Here is a 26,334-nt window from a genome sequence, read left to right on the forward strand (position 1 = left end):
TTGTAAATTGCATTTTTATATATATCAATAAATATATACTTTTTTATACTAGTTACAACATGCCAGGCAGGCTTCTAAGCAATTTAGTAACCAGTCTTCACAACAGTTCTTCTAGATAGATATTTTACTATTATGCCCATTTTATAGATGGACAAATTTGGGTAGATAGGATAAATAGCCTGCCAAAATTCACATAACTACTAAGTAATTGAACTGAGATTTGAACCTAGGCAGACGACTTCAGGGTCCATTTTCTTTGCTGTGTGGTCAAAACCATTTTTCTATGCCAACCAATACAGACTTTGTATGTAATTTTATTTCACAGGCTCTTACCAGTATTCAGTTGTTCTTTATTCTTGAAACACTACTTTTTCCTATGTTCCTGGCTCTTTCTTCTCAGATCTCTTAGTGGTTCATTCTTCACCTGACTTCTAAATATTATAAAGTAAGTCCTCACTTAACATTATCAGTAGGTTCTTAGAAGCTGTGACCTTAAGGGAAATGGCATACTTTAATGCAACCATTTTACCATCGGCTAGTTGATATAAACAAGAGTTAAGTTCTGTATTTGTGGCCACAAAAACATTACCAAACTTCTAAGTAAAGACCCAAAACCCTTCTAATATTAAACATTGAGATAGATGTGAGTTATACATACATTTAAGAAAGATTAATCAAAACAAGTAAAATAATTTATTTTTCAACCTACTCATTTCAGTTCAGAGTTGAGGGCAGCCAGAGCCTATCCCAGTAGCTCAGGGCACAAAGGTGGGAACCAGCCCTGGGCAGGACACCGTTCCATTGTGGGGCGCACTCACATACACACACGCCGACACTCGACACACCGGCCAACCGCATGTGCGCATCTTTCGGATTGGGAGGGAACCAGAGTGCCCAGAGAAGACGTATGGAGACATGGGGAGACTGTGCAGACTCCACAGGCAGTAGCCCTGGCAGGGAATGGATTTGCCCCCTCATCCACGCTGTAGCACACCGATGTTGAACAGCACAATGGTAATCAAGGGCCTGATGTGATTCCCAGAGGCTCGACCCTTGTTTCTCTGATCTGCATTCTCTCCCAAGGTGAGCCTCTGCATTCCTGTGATGTCAAGGCTCAACTTTATAGCTACTGCTCAGAACTGTCTGCTTTGCTCTTCAACTCATATATATGATGGCTTATTTGACATCTCATTAACATGTGTCGTAACTACCTAAACCATGTGAAATTAGAATTCTAGATTCCCTCTTACTTCACCATTTTTTCACAAATCTGTTCCTCCTCTAACTTTCCCATCTTGATAGATGATTCCAGTGGCAATCCAGTTGTTCAAATAAAACATTAGGAGTCATGCCCTAACTGGTATGGCGCAACTGGTTGGGTATTGTCCCACACAGCAAAAGGTTGCTGGCTTGAATTCCAGTCCGGGCATATGCCTGGGTTGTGGACCCAGTCCCCAGTTGGCACATGAGAAGAAGGCAACCAATTTCTCTCACACATCAATGTTTCTCTCCTTTTCTTCCCCCCCCCGCCGCCAAAATCTTTCTTTTTAAAAAATTAGGAATCATTTTATTGATTTCTCTTTTTCTCATTTCTTATATTTAATTTTTCAGTAAGTCCTGCTTCTAATATTTCTTCAGTCTCTCTGCTTTTTTGGTTTTCATTGCCATCACCTTTATCCAAGATATCCTTTCATCCCTAGTCAGGTATGAGCATATACATTGTGTTCTCCTTTGTTTTCCACTTCGGCTAACACTGTGCTATTGATTTTAGATTAGGAAGTACTGATAGAGAAAATATCAAGACTATGCTTATTAAGTTATCTGTAGATTCATGCTATCCAAGCTCAGCTGGACCCAGTGCTGTTCGGCTGTCTTTTCTCCACGCTACTTGTCCTTATATTTTCATGTACCACTCCTACCTCCAGTCCCTGTGTAATAGAATTAGCTATGGGGCTTTTTTTTTTTAAATAAGAATCATCCTGGGAGAACAAGTTCCCTTTTTTTTTTTTTTAAGTTTTATTTATTTATTTTTAGAGAGGGAAGGGAGGGAGATAGAGAGAGAGAAACATCAATGTGTGGTTGCTGGGGGCTGTGACCTGCAACCCAAGCATGTACCCTGACTGGGAATCGAACTTGTGACACTTTGGTTCGCAGCCCGCGCTCAATCCACTGAGCTACGCCAGCCAGGGCTGCTATGGGGCTTTTTTAACATAAATGTTTGTTTGTTTTTTTCATTATGTTTTCTTTATTTCTTCTCCTCTCTATATTGAGATATACAAAGAATGAGAAGAAGAGGTCTAATCTGCCTAATACAAACTGCTGCCAAATTGATCCTTCTAAAATATATTCATTGTATCTCCTTGCATTCCTGGTTCCCTTGTCTACTAAATAAAGCTTAAAGTCTTCATCCTGGCCTTTCAAGCAGTCTTAAGAAGTCAGCAATTCTCTCTTTTTACCCATATTTTCCATTAGATACTATTCATTCTGGGCAGGCTACTAATTTCAGAGTATACTCTGTTTACCTATTTCTTCTGTCACGTTGTTTCACTTTCTGTTTTCAGTGCTCATTTTTAAAAATAAGAAAAATCCCCTGCTTCCCCTTTACTCTCCTTCCTGACCTTTATTTGAGTGTGATCTCTCGTCTGCATCTTCTAATTACACAGCTGACCCTCAGACAATATGCATTGGAACTGCATAGGTCCACTTGGATTTTTCTTGCCTTTTTACATTCTGTACAACACAGAGTCTGAATCATAGAAAGTTTGCATTGCAGTGAATTGACTGCGATCCTTCCTGATTCCTGGGTTCAGGTGCTTCCTGAGGACCCGGTGTGCTGAGGCGATACGGGCCCTCAGTGACAGAACTCAGGGCAGATGTGAGATGAGGATGTTGTTCTCCCCCCTCCCCTTACTCACTTGCTTTTAGATTAATTGGTTTAAACTATGCTTTTAAAGTGGAATCAACCAGTAGGCAAGAGTGTAAGGGAAATTATTTTCTAACACTTGTCATGTAAACTCAAAATTTTTAGTCCCTTTTTGGAATAAGACAGACTCTCTGCTGGTTACAAGATTATTTCTGAGCTGCAAACATTATCTTGCTCCCTCCACGTTTTGTAATTCCTGCGTTCCCCCATTCAATCTTGGTTGCTGCAACCAGACCAAAGAACGAGGCTACCGTTTTCTTGCTGCTTCAGTGGAAACCGTAATGGTGCACGGTAACTGCTCCAGGTTTGGATCTTCCTGTAAAATAATCTGTTGTTTTGATATTAAAAATAAATGTGAAAGCCTCAAATGGGGCACTTTATTTAGAATCATTTTTCAGAAGTTTTTGTCCAAAAATGTTTCAGGAGCACTAGGCTCATTTTAGGATTTTCCAAGCACGTCTCTAGGTACATGTAAGAATGTTTTACTCGCTTAAATTTTTTTTTTAAACAAGTACATATTAGCTGTAGAAAATACAAATAAACAAATAAAGAAAATAAAAATCATCCAGAATTCCATCAGCTGAGATGAAACCACTGTTAACTCTTTTTGACTCTTTTTTGTTGTTGTTTTATTTAACATATGTATATATAGTCAATTATATGGTGTTTTTGCAACACCTACTGAGGAATTTAACAATCTTTTCTCTAACAAATAGAAACATTAGACTAGGAGCACATTAAGTATATTCTGTGTGCTAAGTATTTATATTCTTTATTTCATTTTATCTTTGCAACAGTTCTGTGAGATTCCTATGTAGGCGAAGGCACTGAAATTTAGAGGGGTTAATTGGCCACATAGTTCATAAATAGGTAGGATGTTTGCCCAGGTTTGTTGACATCTAAATCCCTGCCTCTAAGCAGCACTCCGTGCAGTGTGATAATGAATAGCTACTGTGTCTTACTGGTTTTATCCGTCCATGTTGAATAGAAGAGAAGGAGCTAAAAACAAAGAGGAATATACAGAGATTCTGAGGGAGATTATAATAGAACCATTCAGAAAGGGACATTGTCAGAAGGAAGATCAATGGAAACCAGCTTTCCTAAAGTAATAGTGCTTTATTGTAGTACTTTGTAGTACTAGTGCTAATGAATTTTAAAAGTGGATATTTGGCATGAATACAATTATTGCCTCCCAATGTTGGTTCTGTGGATCAGGTCAAAGACTGTAAGCTGGTGGTTCTTGACTCTTGTGTTGTGAGCCAATTAGGTATTCGGTCACAATAGATTAAATGAAACTCAGGCCTCATTAACTAGAGCATCTACCCAAATAGTCTTTATTTATTAAACATTTTATAGATCTTATATATATAGATATGATTTTGCTGAACTTGCAGAGTTAGTTCACCGTTATGCCAGTCACTAGGCATCGCACATATTAATGCTTGTATTCTGTTCCTGAAGGAACTTACAGAACAGACATGTACACAACTAATTATAATATTAATTTATTATAAGTACTATGGAAACAGAGGGAAATAGTTTGCATAAAGAATCACCAAAAGTAAAGTCAATAAGCATTTTCTCATGTTTAGAAAATCATCTTATGTTTGTTTGTGTAACTTTTTGTTTATTTGAACGAATGGCCTTTTTCCTCCCAGACTTGTTTTTGTTTCGTTAATTCATTTATAAAAGATTAAACATACAAATATTTAACTATTTTCTACCATTTGACAAGTATCTCTTTGTTTCTGTTCATAGCTATGCTTTACAATAGAATTCTTAAAATTCTTTTATGGTCTGAGTCATAAGTAATAATATTACAGTATAAATTAATTGATTGACTCATGTTATATGGGCTGCTTTTTGTAATGAAGTTAGGGAGAATTCAAAATTTAATTTGTTCTTAGATTAAGTGAAGGTTTGAAGAGTGGCATAAATATAGAGGAGGGGATACCATAGCAACTTCTTTTTAACAACATTTTAAACATTTTTTAAAACAACATATAACAGCAGCGCTGGAATGAGCATTTGCTTTGAGATGATTGATTATTGGACATAAAAATCAGTTAAAAATCTGGTCTATCTGCTGTGCAAGGTATTTCCAGTTTTAAGACTAGGATGGTTTGTCCCTTAATCCCCTGCTCCCCACCTGGGGTTTTGTTTTTCCTTTTTCTTTCTTTTTTTTTTTTTAAGATTTTATTTATTTTTAGAGAGGGAGAAGGGAATAAGAAAGAGAGAGAGAGAGATATCAGTGTGTGGTTGCCTCTCATATGCCCCCTACTGGGGACCTAGCTCATAACCCAGGCATGTGCCCTGATGGGATTTGAACTGGTGACCCTTTGGTTTGCAGCCCATACCCAATCCACTGAGGTACACCAGCCAGGGCCCCACCCATGTTTTCATATTGCTTTTCCATGGGTTTATTTTCAGCATTCTATAAGTGTCATAATACTATATAAATAAAAGGAATTGTAGCCCTGGCTGGCGTAGCTCAGTGGATATAGTGCAAGCTGGGAACCAAAGTGTCCCAGGTTCGATTCCCAGTCAGGGCACATGCCTGGGTTGCAGGCCACGGCCCCTAGCAACCGCACATTGATGTTTCTCTCTCTCTCTCTCTCTCTCTCTCTGTCTCTCTCTTTCTCCCTCCCTTCCCCCTCTAAAAATAAATAAATAAAATCTTAAAAAAAAAAAGAAAAAAAAAGGAATTGTTATTCCAGTTTAGTAAGTTAATATAGAAGATGGATGTAACCTTTGACCCTCATCATAACAGATTTGGCCCTTTGCATATAGGATTCTTTTCATGTAAAGTTGCAGCATATCAGAATACTTCAAGTATCAAAATATTTTAAAATGAGAAGTGATATAATGTATTGATGTAATAACCTTTATTTATACTTGTAATTTGATTAGGCAGTTCTCATTCTGTTTTCTTTATAGCCATACTGAAGTTTTGTTTACTTGTTATATCAAGTACTGAGAGGGGATGTTAAAATTTCCAACTGAAATAATGGATTTGTCAGTTTTTTCTTTAATTCTGTCAATTTTTGTTTCATGAATTTTCAGGCTTATTTATTAGATGCATACATATTTAGAATTTCGATGCCTCCCTGATGCGTTACACTCTTTTTGTCTGAATTATCCTTTTTCTCTTTGCTTTGAAGTCTACTTTGTTACTAATATTGCTGTGTTCACTTTCTTATTTTTGCCATTTGCATGGTATATTTTATCTCATCCTTCTACTTTCAACCTATTTGGTCTTCTATTTAAAATATATAAGGTTAGATTTTGCTTTTAAATCAGTTCTCATAATTTTGCCTCAGAATTGGAGTGTTTAGTCCATTTATATTTGCACTTATTTTAGACTGTTTAAAAATGTCTTTCAGGAATCCAAGATGAATTCATTTTCATTTATTAATTTTTCTCTTCATTCTTCAGATTAATTTGAGTTCAGGTTTACTGGCTCCTTCCATCTCCATTCTCTGTTTAGCCTTTCCAATGAGTTTTCCATTTTAGTATTTTTTTTTTAGTTGTAGAATTTCCACCTGGTTCTTTTTTGTGGCTTCCATTCCTGTGGATACTTCCCTTTGTTCACTCAAGACTATTTTTAAATTTTTTCTTTAACATATTTTCTTTGTTAGCTAAGTCCAACATTTATTTGGGGGTTTCTATTTTTTTCTTGACCATGAATCACATTTTCCTTTTTACCTATCATAATTTTAAATTATATACTGGTCCTAATTGATATGTGATAGAAACTCTGGATTCTGTTGTTTTTCTTTGATGAATGTTTATTTTCATTTTAACAAACTGTGCAGTTATTTGCTGATCACCTGTATCTTGTGCAGGCTTTGTTTTTTACTTTGGGAATGTACATATGTGAAAAGACCAGGCTGCTTCCTAAGTCCTTTTTGCTGGGAGGACTGACCCTCTCAACTCTGCTCCTCTTTTGCTCTTTCAGGGTTTGGCATTATTAGGGCTTGTTAGGGAGTGCTAGAATAGGCCTTGCTTCAGAGCATGGTTCTTTCTCCTAATCTCACCTGGATGTCCAAAAAATTGGCAAGGTTTCTCCGCTCTTGTGTGGCTGGAAATCAAATGTCCCTTCAATGTTGTTTAAACTGTAGTGCCTCTTCTATTATCAACCCCATAGCAGTTGCTCTCTGGTAAACCTTGGGTACTTTCTCTTTGGGTATTTCATCCCTTAGCCAAGGACTCACTCACATGGTACTCCTGGGCACCTCCCTCTGCATTGCTCTTTACTTTCCTGTTTCTCCCCAGCATAATCTTACCTGCCTTACCCATCTTGAATTCTGGTCTCTGCTTCCTCAACTCGTCAGGACCACTATGCTTAGTTTAGATGACCAGCTTGTGATGCTGGTCGAGACAGTGTTTGGATAGTTATGGTGCTGACTTGGTGAGTTTCTCTTCTCTCAGGGATTACAGTCTTGTGCTGCCTATTTGACAAAGTTGGTTCGTGAGTTTTGCCATTTTGTTGTGGTTTTTTTTTTACCCACACATATTTAATTTATTTAAGACCTTTAACAGGTGTTTGCAGTTCACTGACCTTTTTGAAAAAAATCAACTTGTAAACTTTTATTACAAATTAAAAATGAGGCTCTTAAAAATTTTAACTTGACCAGATATGAAGCAGTTTAAAAACCTTTAAACGTGTATGGGAAAAAATGAGGCTTTAAGAAAAAACAACACATTGATCATTACCCAAAAGACATCTTTAGGTAAAAACAATAAAACAGATAATGCAGATTGTTCTAATTATCTAGTCAGTGGGCAGAAAGCAAGCATTTAAGGTTTTCAGCCTCAATCTTTTGTTCATTTCTTATTCCTGGAATTTCATATTCATTTCTTCTTCTTGGATGACTAATCTGGATGCTGGTAGAATGGTAAGCCTGCATTTACTCAGCCTCGGGAGCGGATGAATTCTCAGCTGGTAGATCAGCTGCTTTTGTCTATTTGCCATCTTGTGGAATAGGGTTTTCTGGGCACCTGGGTTGGTAACTGAAGTTGCCACGGTACGGACATTGAGGTGGCTGCTGACCTTGCATCTCATCTCCTTGGTTTTCCTGATCTTCTTCATTGATGTCCTCTCTAGGCTGCCTTTGGTGAGGAAGGCCCCTGCAGAATTGTGGTCTGTAGCCCCACACATACTCTGTCTCACCGGTCTACCTTGTTTTCCTGTACTCTGGTTGTCAGCACCCTCCATCCCTTCTCCCTGCATAGGAGAGAGGACTGTGATTGGAGACTGTGGGTTATGCCCACTGGGTCTCTGCATGCGGTAAGGTGGGAACCGTCACCCACCAGAGGGTGGCACTGTGGGACCTGGCCTTTGGGAGCACTCCCTGATCCCTCTTTCTTTTTCCCACTCTCACTATTCTGACAGTTCTGCCGACAGTTGGTGGAAGACCCCTGTGACATGGATAGTGTCCATGATGGTTCGTCTACTATGCATTTACTGTCTTGCACTGGAACTCCACCAGGGCCTGCAGCATTTACTGACTGCACCCTTTTCTCCACAGTCTCTCCAGCTCCCACACTGATTAGGTACTTCCTGGGGTTATTCTTTTTTATGGCAGCCTGCTGTACAAATATATCCTCTTTGGTGTTATTCCTGTTGATGAAACCATATCCCTATCTTACACTGAACCATTTAATTGTTCCCGAAACCTTTGTTGCGCTGGCCTTTTTGTCCCCACTGACAAGGCCACATGGGCCACCGCTCCCTGCACTGCTACCCGTGGTGCCAGGCTTGGGCTTGGTGTTGGCAGTGCTAAGGGTGAGGGTGGCATCGGCAGAGGGCAGCTGCTGGGTCTCAGCCTCACTGGTCATGGTAGCGGTGACGGTGGGCAGCTGCGGCAGCTGTGGCTCCTCTTGGGCAGCGGGGGTGGGGCTGCTCAGGGCTCTCTGTGGTCCCCTCTCTGTTCCCACTACCAGTCAAACTCTCTTGTCATTTTGATGGTTGTTTACAGTGGGAGGGCGTGCCGGTACTAGTTACTTTATCCTAGCCAGAAGGGCATGATCCTGAGTGATAACATATTTATTGTTTCATGCTAAGACTTGTCTGTCTTTTCTGTCAATGACTTGTTCATGTCCATTCAACAAACAGCTTTTCTTACATGGGTAGATGGAGGGAGAGGCGCTCTCTTTACTGAACAGGTACATCATTGCCTAATTTTCTAAAATTTTATTGCATTTATAAATTTTCAGATCTGTAAAGTATGGTTCTTCCATATCTTCTCTGGGGAGGACATGAGCATTCCTTTGGTTGACTTTATTTAAATTAATTAATCAATTAATGTTATCTTCACCCAAGGATATGTTTATTGATTTTAGAAAGAGAGGAAGGGCAGGAAGAGAGGAAGGGGGGAGGGTGGGGAAGAGAGAGAGAGAGACATCAATATGAAAGATTGACCTCTTGTATGCACCCCACCTGGGGATTGAACCCGCAATCTAGGTATGTGCCTGACAGGGAATTGAACCTGCAACCTTTTGGTGCGTAGGGACGATGCGCCAACAACTGAGCCACCTGGTTAGGGCTGGTTGGTCTTATTTTAATCAATATAATAAAAGTATTGATCTCATATGTGGGCAGTACTTGATGAATGATAACTAGAAATATTACCTGTTGATTTTTTCTTGTAACTGGAAATTTATAGTTTGGCCAATATAAAAGTTTTTTTTTAACACATTAATTCATTCATCAAATATTTAGTGAGTATCTATTTTAATTGCCAGTGATGTCATTGTACCCGGCACTGAGGGTATACTGGAGAATGAAACAGGCACCAATAATCTTACCCTTTGTTGAGCTTACGTTCTAATATGGGAGATAGACAATAAATATAAGGTAACAACATAAAAAATTACAAGTATGGTGTGTGCTAGGAAAAAAACAAGTAAGAGTTCTAGGGTGGAGAGCAGTGAATTCCTGCTTTGGATAGGGTGGTCACTCATTCGAGTTTATATTTCAGTTAAGTAGAGAAGGGCTAGTCTCTGGGGAAGAGTTGAAGTCAGGAGACTGATAGATTTTCTAGTACCTTCCAGGTTGCCAGTAAAGATCCTCTGGAAAGATATATTAGAGGAACCGAAAGAAGGTAAGTGTGCCTGAAGTATGAACAAGGAGAAGAAAATGACAAGGTTTAAATTGGGAAGGTGGGAGTAGGCTAGATCGTTTAGGTCTCTCTGTCATTTAGGTCTGATCTGTCAGCAGGAGCTCAGTTACCTTTTGTCTTCTTCCTTCCAGTCCTCAGTACTATGAACATGTAATCTGTTGTACAAAGACCGGCATACTTCTGAGTGAAAGGGAAGGGGCACTGAGTGGATGGAGGCTGGTTCAATAGCTCCAGTCTGGCCCTGTTCTGGGGAAGGCATCCTAATTGCGGGTAATATCTATGTGGAAATAGCATAGGTACAGATTCTTGGATGCAGACAACCTTGAAGTCTTCATTTTACTATCTATGTAGTCCTCGAGCAAGTTACTTAATTTCTTTGTGCCTCAAATTTCTCATTTGTAACAAGTGAAAATAATGCCTCATTAGGATTGTTATGAAGAGTAAATAAGATGGCCCTGGCCAGTGTGGCTCAGTTGGTTAGAGCATGGTCCCTTCCGTAAACTGGAAGGTTGCAGGTTTGATTCCTAGGCAGAGCTCATGCCTAGGCTGCAGTTTTGGCCCCTGCCCAGGGTGTGTACTAGCGGCAGCCGGTCCATGTTTATCTTCCACATCCATGTTTCTTTCCCCCTCCCCCCTCTCTAACATCAATAGGCATGTCCTAGGGTGAATATTAAAAAAAGAGAAAACATTAAATAAGATAGTCCATTTACCAAAACACTCTGTGTTTGCCACATAGTAAGCATCACACAGTAAATTCATTCTTTCAACAAATTTATTGAAAGGTTATTATGTTCCAGGCATTATCGTAGACATTGGTGACTAAGCGGTGAACAAAACAGGGATCCTTGCCTTCATTGAGTTTAAATTCTAGTGCTGAGAGATAATAAAATAAATAAGCTAAAAATAGTGTATAAGATGGTAGTAAGTGCGGTGGACCAAAAGCAAGGACGAGAGAATGGAGTAGGGACTGTGTGGGCAGCAGAGGGGGAGGATGAGTTGAAAGTTCAAGTGGCTTGATGAGAGTAGACCTCACTGAGAAGGTAACATTTGAGCAGGAATTTCAAAGGAGTGAGGGACTGGGTCCTGCTTGCTGTAAGAGGTGATTTCAGACAGAGGGAACCAGACACGTAGAAATGAGATGAGAACCTGTTAGGGTTATTTAAGGCGAGGAGTGACAGGAAATGGTTTATATTTTGGAGAGGTCACCAGATTGTTGGTGGGTGAGAGTGACAGCAGGAAAACTAGGTGAGACTGTTGCAGGAAATTGAAAGGAAATGTTAGATGGGGGTGGTACCAGTGGACATGGTTAGAAGTGGTTGGCTTCAGAAACGCCGTGAAGGCGGCAGTGCCATGACTGGCTGATGAGTTCGGCGAGCTGTGTGAGAGGAAGAGAGGGATTTAGCCAGAGCAGCTGGAGGGCGAAGATGCCGTGCCCGCAGTGGGGAGGACGGGGCAAGCTCAGGGGGAGACTTGGAGTTCCGTTTCAAACATCCTGTTAGACATCCGGGCATAATGTTAGCAGTTATCATTTATTATTATCCAGTAAATGTTAGTTATTATAATCATTAAATCTGATTGGCTCTGTGAATTTGCTATGTTATATTCTAAAATAGAGGTCAAAACAGACACTGTGCTTGCCCTTACAGAATTTATAGTTTAATGAAGAAGATAAGAATTAATCAAATAACCGCATTGTTGATAGTTTATTTCCCTTAAAAACCTTTTAAATAGGATATGTAGAAAGAAATAAGGATGACAACAAAATTACAAATATTCCTTGATACCTACATTTATTTATTAGGTTCTTTTCCTGTTAAGATAGTGGAGGATACATGTACATATCTTATAAGTTTCTCATTTTACAGTATTCTTAAAATTGGTTAGCTTAATTAACATGAGGGAATGAAGCTTCAAGAATTCAGCTTTATTGAGATGAAATGAGAGTTGTATTTTGAACTTGGCATTTAAAGAAGGTATGGTGTGTTTCATGAAATATTCAGGCTGTTGAGAATTTTCTCCTGTTTCTTTCATTAGAAATGATATTCTTTTACTTTTTATTAGTTACCTAAGGATCGTTATGTGTTGTAACTAAAGTCTTTTAATAATAGCATTATAGCATGATCTGTTCACCTTTCTCTCATAAAATTAAAATATTAATTTTTTGTATTTTAAAAATCAACAGGTTCGTCATAAAGCATCACAGAAGGTTTATGCTATGAAACTTCTTAGTAAGTTTGAAATGATAAAAAGATCAGATTCTGCTTTTTTCTGGGAAGAAAGAGATATTATGGCCTTTGCCAACAGTCCCTGGGTGGTTCAGGTAAGCATACTGACTTTTATAAGTGTATTTCTCTTTTTTGTAAGTGCTTATCATTCATAATTATTATTTTTATGTGCTAAATATCCTATATCTCCTTTACATAGTGACAACACACTTATTTTAAATAAGATCTGATTTATATACTTGTTTAATGTCCCTAGGTAGTATTCATATGGACATGACCTGTGAAACTTACATTTATTTATAGAAGCAACTATTACTTACAACTTTTTTAATCCCTTTACAAAGAATGGGGTTGGGTTGGTTAAAAGTATGCCATTATCTCCTGTCTACTCTTTCTTGTGATTTATGTAATGAAAACAAGAATCCACCTGTCTAAAAATAAAAAAAACTTCACGCAAGCTCTTGGACTGGGCAGTCTCTCAAACCTGCAGGTCACCCAGCCTGCAGTTTGGATGAATTTCAAAACACCACGTGGGGCTGTTTGAATCTTTCTACTTTAATATTATCAATAAACCATCGACAACTTAAGAAAAAACAATTTCATGCAATAAAGATTTTGAAAATTCTTCTCTAGTCCTTTATGCATTACCTATAATGTAAGACAGTCTTGGGTTCCTAATTCAGCCTTGTATTGACTTAGTAAGGAATTGATGATTCTGTTGTTGCCTTCTTTCAGTGATACCCCTTATTAGCTTTGTTTCTCTAAAGATTGTTTTATACTAATAGCTAATTTTACAAACATTTTGAACAAATGTCAGGAGTAAAATTAGCAGTATCAATGCATATGCAGAATACTTAAATCAGGGTGTCAAACTCATTTTCAGCGGGAGCCACATCAGCCTCACGGTTGCCCTCAAAGGGCCGGGTGTAATTTTAGGGCTGTGTAAATGTAACTACTCCTTAACCAGGGGCAAGGAGCTCGGCTCTGCCGCCAGGTAGAAACACAGTGCCGGGCCGGATAAAACAAGGTGGAGGACTGGATTCAGCCCACAGGCCTTGTGTTTGCCACCTGTGACTTAAATGATCTGGGAGTTTGATACCTTGCTTACAGAAGACAGTTTTGAGGTTTAAAAAAAAATTGCCACATTGATGAAAAAAACTTCATGCAATAATTTGTCCATTTTTAGGCATACTAAGTGGGTAAGTTTGTCATCAAACCTGATACAATTATGAATAAATCTAAATCTCTGTAAAGATATTTTAAGTGTAAAAAGTTCAGTCCCACTACCATCTGTAGCTCATAAATACTGCAAATTTAGCTGATACTGCAGTGTAAACCAGCTGTATACTAGAGGCCTAGAAATGCTTTCAATTTGGTTTTGTCTATTCATTTAGCATCTCTTTTCTCATGAAAACTGGCTTGAGATAGAATTGATGTATTTATTTGTATATAATAAAATAAGATCTAAAGTATTGTTTTTGATAAATCAGTTCAAAGTTTCAAGTTCTGTCTTGACATTTTTGTGTTCAGCTGAACTAGCAGAAGTTGACACAAAATACTCTGCGGCTGCTTTCTAATTTGTTTTCTTACTGGATTTCCCCTCCACTTTGATTCTTTATCCTTTCCAAAAAAACACTCTCACTCTTCATTCATGTCTAATTCATCTTCACTATCTTCACTAGAAATATCTTGCTCATATCCGAATCTTCTGAACGAACTTCCACATAATCTTCCTCTTATAAATCGCTTTCCTTTTCACATTTGACTCTTACCATTCTCATCATTGGACTTGAATAGTATTTGCTGAAGTTCTTCAACATCTCCTGGATTATTGAATCAATATATTTTTCCAGACATTTTCAATGGTAAATAAAAAAAATACAACACTGACTTTGAAGCTCACGAAGTAAAGTAACTATGCCAACACTGACTTCAGAATTCATGGTCTCTCTCAGATACAATTTACTATCAAATATCACACACCCTTACGAAACGTGTTACAACCAAAATGATGGCTTAAACGTTATGGCTTAACATTCACATACAAATGTGCAGGTAGTCATGACCTTGAACGTATGCACCTGATATATGTAACAACATTTAAGAAAAGAGCTTACATCCCCGGTAGCCTGGGGACTCCGAAAGTGTGGCTGATGTCTGCCGTGAGGGCAGCCTTGTGGAGGACTGAGCTCTAACGTGTGGGCTCTGATGCCAACTCTAGGTGTTGTCGGCATCAGCACTGCTGCAGTGTGTCTGGTGGGTGGAAACAGTGCATGCATAATACTCAGTTTTCTTTGTCCCTTTAGTGGTTGATGGGCATTTGAATTTGTTTCTACTTCAGGGTTATTATAAATAGTGAACATTTGCATACAAGCCTTGTATTTCATTTCTCTAGACAAAGCATTAAAACTATACCACATGAGGCACACCAAGAAAATAAAAAAGATTGGGGGGAAAATACCAAAGACAGTATCAGTTACCTGTTGTATGACATCAAGCAGATTACATGAGTAATTCCAGTGTGAGAAAGGGGTTGGAGGTTATGGGACAGGAGCAGAAACAGCAAAAATAGTTGAAGAACTAATGGCCAAAATTTTCCCAAATTTGATGAAATCTATAAACCGATAAATCTAAGGACCCTAATCAATATCACTCAAGTTCAACAGAATGAATTAAACACTGTGGTACTTGGTGGTAAGAGTAAAAATAAAGCAACTAAATGGAATAGAAAACCTCAATATAAATCCATGTGTATATGGGCAGTTTTGTTGTTTCTCCAATTCTTTGTTTGTATGTCATGATGTTTGTTTTACTCAAATGTTGATTTCTTGGTTTTGCTCTCTTTTACTCTTTGGGGAAACCTTTTCTGTTTGTGATTGCTTTTTTCTGGGAGGGGTGGGGCATGTTTGGGGATGGAATATGGATAACTTTCTTCTGAATTTGTGATTCCTGTGTCTTTCCTGGGGGCAGCCTAGCTTGGGGTCTTAATTTCTCTGGTATCAGTGCCACTATGTTAGTATGGATCCAGGTAACACTGTCACTTGCTGCTGTTGTAAGCAAGAAGGTGGGGAAGGGGAAAGAGGAGAAGGACCTGTTCCAAATGCGGCCGCCAATCGCTCTTCCAGGGGCATGGCGCTCATCCCCTCTTTTGGCAGCCACCGAGTCTGTGAACAGCTCCTACTGCCTCAGCTCTCTTCTCTGTGAGTTATGTGCAGTGTTTTGGGATTTTGTTATGAATTTTTCTGTTGTTCTTTCACCTTTTATGTTGTGCATTCTTTTTCTTTTAAAATATTTCTGTGTAAAAAGATTCCTGTATTTTCCAGGAGGGAAAATGATTTATTTATACATATTTTCTTAGTAAGTAGGAAGAAGATACCCATATCAAAGTTTTGTCTGTAACTGATTTCCTTTAAAGATGTCCAGATCAATCTAAAATCGAAAATTTCATAAAGTTCAACTTAGTTTTGTACATAAAATAATTTGTGTGTTTTTTCAATAACAGTAATAACAGATTTTTGTTTTTGTTCTGTTTATGGTTTGGGTTTTCTGTCTTTCTCTAAAAAATTTTTTTTTACCATTTTGTTTTTCAGCTCTTTTGTGCCTTTCAAGACGATAAGTATCTGTACATGGTGATGGAGTACATGCCTGGTGGAGACCTTGTAAACCTCATGAGTAACTATGACGTGCCTGAGAAATGGGCCAAATTTTATACCGCGGAAGTGGTTCTTGCTCTGGATGCCATCCATTCCATGGGTTTAATTCACAGAGATGTGAAGCCTGACAACATGCTTTTGGATAAACATGGACATCTAAAATTAGCAGATTTTGGCACATGTATGAAGATGGATGAAGTAAGTACTAAGCAAGTAAAAAAAATGCTGAGGTTTTGTTGAGAAACAAAAATAAACACTTCAAATCTAGACTTTAGAGTTTTAAACAAAGATAAATTTAGTTTTGCTAACTATGACTCCAACAAGGTGAGGAAACACCCAGATTTTTATGCATTTCATAATGCACTTGCTCTCTGTCCTGCCAAGCCATGTCAGCAGTGACGTTCTCTTGGTAGCAGTTTAGGTCGCTTGTATGGAATAAACAAATTAGTTACATTTACGTGTGATTTGACACACATCTTCTCTCTGTCTGTGCTATTTCCCCAGACAGGCATGGTGCATTGTGACACAGCAGTTGGAACCCCTGATTATATATCACCTGAGGTTCTGAAATCACAAGGGGGTGATGGTTACTATGGGCGAGAATGTGATTGGTGGTCTGTGGGTGTTTTCCTTTTTGAGATGCTGGTGGGTAAGTAAATATTTAACTTTTCTTTTTTCCAAATCCATCTCATGATACTTTAGCTCTAGTTCAGGAATTTGGGAATATAAGGAGATTAATTGCATGTGTCCTAGGGAAGAAGTAGCATCTCTGAACACTTTGAATTAGTAGTGTCTGCTGTGACAGATTGTGAATTGGAGAATTAAACCCAAATCTCCTACTGGGGATTGATTGAACAGAATGTGAAAGGGGTTGAAAGTATACGGCTAGGAAATACTCCTCCAGCAGACCTTTTGTTAAGAAAATACAACAAGAAGTAAGTTTATAGCTATAGTGGGCCTCCATTCTAAGATTTTTTTGATTAATCGTATTTGTTGTAAATATCTTGAATATAAAGCTGTTCATATCTGTTCCAGTAATAATAGAGAATGAAAATACTTTTTAGTTTATGTAATTATGTTAGTGATTTTTGTTAATTGTATTTCTTGTATTTATTACTTGTTTATATATTTGGCTTGAAATTCCAGTAAAATAAATCATGTAGTTATTGACTGTTCGAGTATCAAGATATATTTTATAATATTTCAGTCTCAGAAATTTAATAATTTCTTTCACTTTAACTAAATCAAAATTTAAAAGGCTTAAGTGTTGTACATCATAGGTTTACGTTCTTAAGATTTCCCACTCCTGAGTATTAGGACACGCAAATACTTCTGGCCCAGGAGCCGGTGACTGAGTCACTCCGCTGGGGAAGAGGGGAGACGTAGCCAGGACTGCTCTCCGGGGCCAGTGCGATGAGGCTAATAATATTATACGAAATGACCTCAGAGCTGAGAATATATTTTTAGAAAATGAGGAATTTGTTTTGTGGGTGATTACCCTAAGAGAAGTTGGTAGTAGAAAATCTATAAAATCTGTACAATTACTGAGTATTGTTATTGCTTTAAAAAAATTCAGAACATTTTGGTAAATCCCAAATTTAAGTAACAAATAGGCAGGGAACTTTTTTGTGACATAAATTGCTTTCTCTTGTTGACCATCCTGGGTATGTAGCATTGATCTCGCTATGCTTGGTATTATGTCATAGCATGACCAGCTTTGTTTTCGACCTTGTCTTTGTAGTGGGCCTCTTGGTTTTCACCATATGCTTCCAGGTAGCGGTCCATTCTCCCCACCTCTGGCCCAATCTGATGATGCGTTAGGTGTATCTTGTAGTCTTTTGAAACAGAATATATTCCATTATTTCCCTAGACTCTCCTAAGGATTTAGAAAATAATATACTTTGTAGGAAGTCACATGGCTCATTTGAAGATACCATTTAAATTTCTGCCATTGTTTTCAACTCTGAGAGCTAAATTTGATGATTTCCGGTGGCACTGATTTGCAGTATTCTGAGCTTACTCTGCTGCTTGCCAGGTTGGCACTGGAGTTCATTTAACGGCTTCTGTTGCAATTAAAAATGGCACTAGAAGAATCTTGAATTCAAAGCTCCGTCCGCTCCCCTTTGAAAACAAGTTAAAAACTACCTACCTGAGTACCCCTTTTGAAGTTTTGGATTGACTGATTTGGGAAAGTCTGTTTTGGACTAAGATGACCTGTAGTTAAGGCATACCAGCAGGGCCTTTAAGCCTTGTGGCTTTAGCTGAGTACTGACAAAAATGATGCCTTCGACTTTTTCTGTCTTTACACTTGTCTCAGTGCCTCTTTGTCACAGTCATCAGTCCTCACAAACACTACATTGTGATACCATTTCTGCCATTTTGATCTTCAGATAATGTGTCATCGTAGGCAAATCACATGTCATCTACCTGGGCTTGGCTTCCCCATATATAAAATAATAGGGCTGGTCTAACTCCTATTAGAGCTGCACCGTCCAGTCTATCATGATGAAAAGGGCTTATATCTGTGCATTCTCTGTGGTAGCACTGGCCACATTGAATACTTAAAATGTGGCTAGTGGACTAGGGAACTGAATTTTTCATTTTGTTTAGTGGTAATTAATTTAACTTTAAATTGCTACATATGACTAGTGGCTACTGTTTTGTATAACAAAGCTAGAGACTCGAGAGAGTCTGATCCGAGAGAGTCTGATCCGTGATTCAGATCAAGCTCTAGAGGAGCCTGATCTGACTTCCCTTAGTAATCTTTTCCTTTAATAACTCAGTAAATTGTTTCCCATTATTTAAAAACCCATAAAATTGTAGAGTTAGCATTGATTTTATTTTGCTCACAAGGGTTGATGATTCATTGGTATGGTTAAAATTTAAATATATCCTTGGTTTATATCTGATTGTTTTTTAATGAGACTTCTGGCTTGTAACCATTTTTCACTCATATGACAAATTTAAACTTAACATACTTAAGTATTAGGTGAAAAGTGTTGAATTTACATTTACACTGAATGTCTTCTTTCTTGGAATTTTAGGGGATACTCCATTTTATGCAGATTCACTTGTGGGAACATATAGCAAAATTATGGATCATAAGAACTCCCTATGTTTCCCCGAAGATGCAGAAATTTCTAAACATGCAAAGAATCTCATCTGTGCCTTCCTCACAGATAGGTAATATGCATTGATGGTCTTTGGGGAGAGGACACCTTTAACTTTCAAACTTGTAGAGAGGAAAGCATACCTGACTCTTAGTTACCTATGAAATCAGTCTCTCTTCTTATCTAAATTGGATTAATTCTGGGTTAGCCTTTTCTTACTGCTAAGCCTGGGGTTGGGTTACCTTGTCATTTTGGGTTTGCAGCCCAATTGTAATTTAACTCTCAACCCTTGTGTCTAAAAATAAAAATAATAGAACTTTGTAAAATAATGCGTTTGAGAGAAATAAAACTTTTGTATCATTGACATTGTTCTCCTCTAAGGGGGCTTACGCCATGCTACCCCTGTTGCACAGTTTTTGAGAGAACAGCCTTTTGTGCAGATAAATACTCAACGGATTATAATCTCAAAAACTGTTCGTGTTTAACTTGCGAGTGCTTTCTTTCCAACCTGTTTATTTGCATTTGAATATGAGCAGGTCTGTCCTGGAAAGTCTGTATTTCTTAAAACAAAGTAGATGAACAACATGGTGAAAACCGGCCTCAGAAAGGGAAGCTGAACAGCTGTGCAGACAGAGTTCCTTCCCTGGCGTGCTCTGCAGTTCCTTTCCGGCTCCCGCTCGCCGTTGTGACGGGGGTTGTGACGGGGTCGTCGCATCGAAGGACCCGCACGTGCGCGAGGCTGCCCGTTCTCTAGCCCAGACTGTCACTGACGAGCTTTATGATTCTAGGGAGATTATTTTACTGTTTTTTTTTTTGAAAATAATTTTATTCATCCATACAATGATGGGATCAGAATAGATTAAGGAGTAAGGCCATTTATAACTTTGAAGTGCTGTGATTTCTTCACACACCTTATATTTGTTAGCTAGGTGCCGATACAAGAAGTACTGTAGTGACCATCTTCGTACACTTTTTGTAGGATAAAATCTTACAGGTGGAGTTCTGAGAATTCAATTGACGTTGAGAAGTCACATCAGAAAATATTTTTACTAACAATAATTCTTTCCCTCATTCTCATCAAACTGAATATTATGAATTTCCACCTGAAGCAACAAAAGTTGTTTATATTGTTCCTCAGAGAAATTAATCATTTTTATGTTTATCAATCATTTGTAGGATAAAACTTTAATATTTGTTAATTATATGATTAATGTACAACCCATGCTGATAAACTCAGAACAAATCCTATACACTGTTTTGCTTTGATAGGGTGGCCATAATTTGTCAAAGATAAAATAGGATATAGCATGTGTCATTGAAAGGAGTACCATTCATGAAAGATTTGCTGTAGCAATTTATTGGGAGGAGGTTGCAGTTTTAAAAAGAATTTGATGCCATTAGCGTGGCTAGGAGCACTTCCCTCTAAAGTTCATAGGTTTTTCCCCTTATATTAAACATTGCTCCAGGGCATGTAAAAAAATGCTTTTTATTCTCATACAGTTTTTAAAACATTTTTTCATTCAGTTTTAATCGAAGACTCAGAATGAAATTATTTACATTTTTCTTGTATTCAGAATAATAATTTTAATATAAATATAGAAATATAATTTATCAGAGTAAATATGGATAGCTTCAAATACAGTATGTGACTTCTTTTTAAGAAGGGGAGAGATTTTTAAAAATAACTTTTATTAGAGAGGTTTTGATAGTTCTTCTGGGCTAGAAGTTAGATCATTGTTCATTTTATATCCTAAAGTTTGTCATGCAGTTTTAGCATGCACAGGTGAACTTATTTATTTGAAAGTCTCATGCGTACTTTTGTTTGACACAAACTACAGATTGAAATGTTTCACTTTCCATGGCATTTATTGGGTTGGTGAAAAAGTTTATGTGATGTTTTCTGTGAAATAAACAGCACGTTTTTCATTTTCACCAATAACTATTGATTTAGATGTTTTAAGTATGTTGACTATCTCCCATGTGGTAAAACATTAATTGTTCTCAATTAGTGTCTTGATTTGATTGCCACCAACTTCAGCTGGTCTGCCCGGCCGTGGAGCTCTGCCCAGGGAGAAATCTCCAGCAGGAAACTCTGCAGACCACTTTTGACATGTGCGATCAGTCACAGCACCTCTTCCATACACTGCACAAATTTTGTGTGTGTTTCGTTTTTACCTTTTGAAATAATGAAGGATAATATGCCAAAAATGTTGCATATTTTCCTCTATCTTCAATATTAAAATGGCTATACAAGAATTCCCCAATTTTGATAAGATTTTTAAAATGCACGCTGATGTGACAGCTGTCACAATACAGCCTAACAAAATTGTTCTGAATGAAGTTAAAGACAACTAAAGGCTACTAGAACCAGCTTATGGGAAAAACCAAGCGAACTTTTTGGCCAGCCCAATACATACATTACAGTCTTTTTAACCTATCTGTAGAGATTATGTACTACTTGATAGCTTTTTTTTTTTTTGAGAAATATTTATGCTGAAGCTTTTTAAAAAAGATGTCTCAAACTCATTTGTGATCCTTATGTTGATCCTTGTCGAGATAAGAGTTAATATTTTTGTCTTTTCCTAACCTTACTTTTTACATAATCTTTATCTGCATTGCTTAGGGAGGTACGACTTGGGAGAAATGGGGTAGAAGAAATAAAACAACATCCTTTCTTTAAGAATGATCAATGGAATTGGGATAACATAAGAGAGAGTAAGTCAGTAAATTTAAATATTTCCATCCCATCACATTTTAAATTGCTTTGTCTTTTGAATTAACAAGCAAGTTTTATATATTTAATGCTAACTAATTTTTAAATTGAGAGATTTCATTTCAAATTTGTTCAGTGGCAATATTTATAACTAAATTAATATTATCTCAATATTTTAGCAAAGTAAGCATACAATAAATGTGTATTTAACAATATTTCCCAGTACTTTTATAGTAAATCTTATAGGTTTCTTAATTTGTGAAGTTAAATTTTATGTATGTCAATATTTTGCAGAATGGGGAAATGTAAAGTTTTAATTTGCAGGTGTTTGAACTAATAAATCAGTAATTAATTACTGTACAGAGACCATACTCCGGTAAATACTAGGTTGAACATGGTAATTCACTTTAACCTTAGGAATATTTGACAGTAATTTATTGTAAGAACAAGAAATGTTTGTATTTAAAGAATGTAGAAAACTGAAGACCAAAGAATGCATTGCTGCTTGTCATTTTAATACCTAGAGTAATATATTGCTTTTCTTTTTTAATTGATTTATCTATATTTAAAACATCTAATATAGTACTAAGATACTTAATAAAATTGTAATTCTTTGAAAAGTGTCAGTAAATGTGGAAAGCGTGTTACTAAAGAGTTCTATAGTATATCATAAAATATATTGTTATTAGTTATGTATCATTGATGTACAGTGTGTTGATATTAATATAATGTATAGCTAGTGGTGTAAAACAAAGCAGGGGTGGTTTATTTATTTATTTTTTGTTATGAATGAAATAACTCCTTTCTTCTAATAGCGGCAGCCCCGGTGGTACCTGAACTCAGCAGTGACATAGACAGCAGCAATTTCGATGACATTGAAGATGACAAAGGAGATGTAGAAACCTTCCCCATTCCTAAAGCCTTCGTGGGAAATCAGCTGCCTTTTATAGGATTTACCTACTACAGAGAAAATTTGTATGTAATTTGTTACATTTTTGTTGTCTTCAGAGTATAGCTATAAAGAGTTGTCTTACTCTGAGACTGGATTATATAAGAAAAAGTATTAATTTCTTTTAAACTTGGGGTTTTTTTTCAAAAGGACTGTCAAGAAGTTAATTTAATTTCATTATTTTATTTCTAAAATGCTATATGATATTCGTTTACAAATAAATGCAAGGCAATGCTCGGTGTTTGTTTGGGCTGTAGATACGACCAGATACCTGCTTTTGAAGGAACTTGTCAACTAACGAGGGGTATGAGAAGGTGATATACTCATCATGAAGGGCAGAATGTGGTATTTGCCTTAAGAAAGGGACCCCAAAACTGACATGGTTTGGATGAAAAATAAAAGTCACACCTCTTTGGGTTGAGGGTAGGAAAAAGTTAGGTAAGACCTCAGGGAAAAGGTGGCATTTTAGCCAAATGTAAGGACAGGAAAGGGCTTTTTGAGTGGCTGAGGTGCCGGCGGCGAGGAGGGAGGCAAGCCCACGCTGAGAGCAGCGCAGCCGACGCAGTGGGGCCCGAGCATCGGGCGGACGTCCTGGACTTCCGCTGTTTGGGGGACTGAGAAGACGCTGGTGGCCTTGCCTGAGTCCTTGCCTCTGGCACAGAGCCTGGCATTCAAGAAATAGCGGTCAACGGAAGTGAGTTTTGGGGAGTAAGCTTAGAAAACATGTTGAAGTTGGCGTAGGGGAAGAATTTTGCAATAGATGATTGTTCTATGCTGTGCTAAGGAACTTCTGACTTTACAGGTGGTGAGGAGCCACTGAAAACGGTTAAATAGTTGAGTGAAGCGTTAAAGACTTGGAGAAACTATTTCATACTTCCGTGTGTGATGATGGGGCTGAGCGGACGTCATGATTTGCCCCAGGCCGAGGGGTTTCCTAGGATGCAGTGCAGGACTTTCATGCTGAAACTGGGGACAACCCCAGGCCAAACAGGAAGAACTGGTCGCCCTGCTGCCAGTAGTGTTCTCGAGATTGTGTGCTGCTTTTGTGACGGCATCAGTGCCTGCAGAGACACCAGCGTGTTGACTGGCACTGAGAACGAGAGAAGATGACAGTTAAATAAAAGTGTTCGCTTATGTATTAAGCCCCGGAGATCAAAAGATGTTATCTTTGAACAAGAGGAGAGGTGTTTCTTCCTAGAAATGCCTAGAAAATAAAATAGCTACAGGAACTTGAGATAAAGAGGGGAAGGTTAGTGACTCCAATCTGAGCAATGTTAAATAACAGAACATCCAATAAGAGAGAGAGGCAAGAAAAGTTTAGCATTTCATTTTATTGCAAATGGTCTAAAAATCTAGAGGAAGATGTTGGTTCATTTAAAATAAGTTGAAGTGAGAAAAAAAATCTGTGTGATTGGAATTCAATTCTGAGAACAAGTTGGTATTAGAAAATGGATTCAAATGACATGCAAATATTTTCCTGCCTTCCCTTCTAGGTTATTAAGTGACTCTCCACCTTGTAGAGAAAATGAGTCATCAGTACAGTCAAGGAAAAATGAAGTATGTATAAACTTTTACTCTTCTATCTAAATTACATGTTCAAATATTTTAGTAATGCCCATATATTTTGAAAAGTTTATTTGATGCTATTTTTTGAATCATTAGATGGCATTCCTTGTTGTAATACAATTCAGTATAACATTGAAATAATTCATTTCTTTGGTAGGTATAATTGTGTAAGATACAATGGCTAGTAAAATGATGAATTATACATGGCTTTAAGGCTAAGTTTTAGTAGTCAAAGTGATAGAGTAGGTTTATGAACAGTTATAATTCCAATTAGAAAATTTTATAGTCTTAGTTCTATAAAAGTACAGATAATAAGTTGTAAGAGTACAGAAGTGGTGGAGAGATCCCAATTTTGAGTATTTAAAAAGGGAGAAAACTGTATTTGAACAATGATTAAAATAAAATTAAAAAAATAAATAAAAATAAGAAAAATTTTGAGTATTTAGCAATAAATTCATATAAAAGGATAATTTTATCAACTGTTATAGTATTTTTTATGCTAACCATTTTTTTCTTCAAAACTTATAAAAACTAAAAAATTCAGTTGGTTAATTTTGGTATGATTTGTTTTAGGATTTTTACAAAGAAAAACAAGCATTTTAATGTTTTCTGTGTTTTTTGTTTTTTTTTGTTTTAAATAGGAAAGTCAAGAGGTATGTAGATGTCATATATCTTGAAAAAACAGAAAAACTCATCACTCTGGCCGGGTTCTGATATAGCCTCATTTCACTTAGCGTCTGCAGTGCTACATCTCTCAAGAGAGAAAGAAGTTCCCAACCTTTTTTCTACCAAGTATCCCTTTTATTATTGCTCCTACAGATCTGTTATTCAAAATCAATATTATGTAGTTTTTGTTTTTATTTACCAAAAACTTATAATTGGCAGCAAGAACTTCTCATTAGCATGTGATAATAGGTGTGATAAAATTATATTAATGCAATAGCCATTAAATTTGACTAGTTCATTGGCCTATATATTCTTATTAGGGAAAAATACAGTTTTGTTTAAGGTATATGAAATATTTAAGAAACTAGAAAATCTGATCACTACAAAGAATATTGGTTTCAGAATCTAAAAGACTTGGGCTGTATTTTTGTACTGTCATTTATGAGCTGTGCTATCTTGGCCCAGTTTTTGACCTTTTTTGGATTTGAGTTTCTTTCCTGAGTAGATGTAACACTACCACCCTCCGAGGAGTTGTGTTAGGGTTAATGAGACCACATTTGTCAAGTGCCTGCTGCTGTACCTAAGGCACAAGAGGAATCCAGAAAGTTAAACCCTTTGTAAAGCTAATAATGTTCCAAAATGGATTATTTAACACCTTCTGTAATTTTAGTTTGTTTAAAAATGGACAGATCTGACCTTTAAAGATTTGAAGAATAACAAAGAGATGACTTGTAATTAATTAGCTATCATTTATTCAAAAGAGTTATTGATTACAACTCTTTATAGTACTGTGCCCGGCACTGTGTAAAAAGATATAAAGAAGAACTTATAGTCTTATTTTTTAAGATTTTATTTACTTATTTTTATTACTTTTAGAGAGGGAATGGAGGGAGAAAGAGAGAAACATCAATGTGCGGTTGCTGGGAGCTGTGGTCTGCAACCCAGGCATGTGCCCTGACTGGGAATCGAACCTGCGATGCTTTGGTTCGCAGCTGGTGCTCAATCCACAGAGCTATGCCAGCCAGGGCTATAGTCTTATTTTTAATAACGCTAATACGTATTTGAGCATGTTCAATAAAACGTTCTGAATATTTGTTTTGGATGTAGACCTTTTATCTAGTAAGCACAAATGCTAACAATATTTTAAAATAAATTCTTTGCAGAAGAACACTAGAGGATATCCTTTATTCATAATGAATGAGAAATTTGGTGTCATGAAAGAACTTTGCCAAGATTAGAGCTTCATTTGTATGTTTACTTAGTGTGTTCACACATACATGTGGACCGTCATAGACAGAAAGCAAGAGATGGAGGATTTTTTCCTCTGTCAATAAACATCACATTAGAAGATACAAATACTGTACAATAGAGATTATATTAAGTTGAAAGAAAAGAGAAGCTTATC

The 26,334-nt window shown here is 37.2% G+C and overlaps 1 protein-coding gene and 1 pseudogene across 3 annotated transcripts in view; one reads left to right on the forward strand and one right to left on the reverse strand.

Moving 5' to 3' along the window:
• ROCK2 (Rho associated coiled-coil containing protein kinase 2) overlaps positions 1-26,334 on the forward strand; it is a 108,552-nt gene that overhangs the window by 52,908 nt on the left and 29,310 nt on the right. For all 3 annotated transcript variants that reach the window (XM_045844295.1, XM_045844296.1, XM_045844297.1), the window contains exons 4-11: positions 12,230-12,367; positions 15,863-16,123; positions 16,430-16,574; positions 18,970-19,108; positions 21,659-21,750; positions 22,564-22,723; positions 24,191-24,254; positions 24,905-24,916. In XM_045844295.1, the coding sequence (XP_045700251.1) occupies positions 12,230-12,367; positions 15,863-16,123; positions 16,430-16,574; positions 18,970-19,108; positions 21,659-21,750; positions 22,564-22,723; positions 24,191-24,254; positions 24,905-24,916 (1,011 nt within the window). The remainder of the gene's footprint in view (positions 1-12,229; positions 12,368-15,862; positions 16,124-16,429; positions 16,575-18,969; positions 19,109-21,658; positions 21,751-22,563; positions 22,724-24,190; positions 24,255-24,904; positions 24,917-26,334) is intronic.
• LOC123822397 lies at positions 7,834-8,764 on the reverse strand (annotated as a pseudogene).

This window comes from Phyllostomus hastatus, unplaced genomic scaffold (assembly GCF_019186645.2).
Source record: "Phyllostomus hastatus isolate PE091 unplaced genomic scaffold, TTU_PhHast_1.1 phas_contig_402, whole genome shotgun sequence".
Taxonomy (NCBI): Eukaryota; Metazoa; Chordata; class Mammalia; order Chiroptera; family Phyllostomidae; genus Phyllostomus; species Phyllostomus hastatus.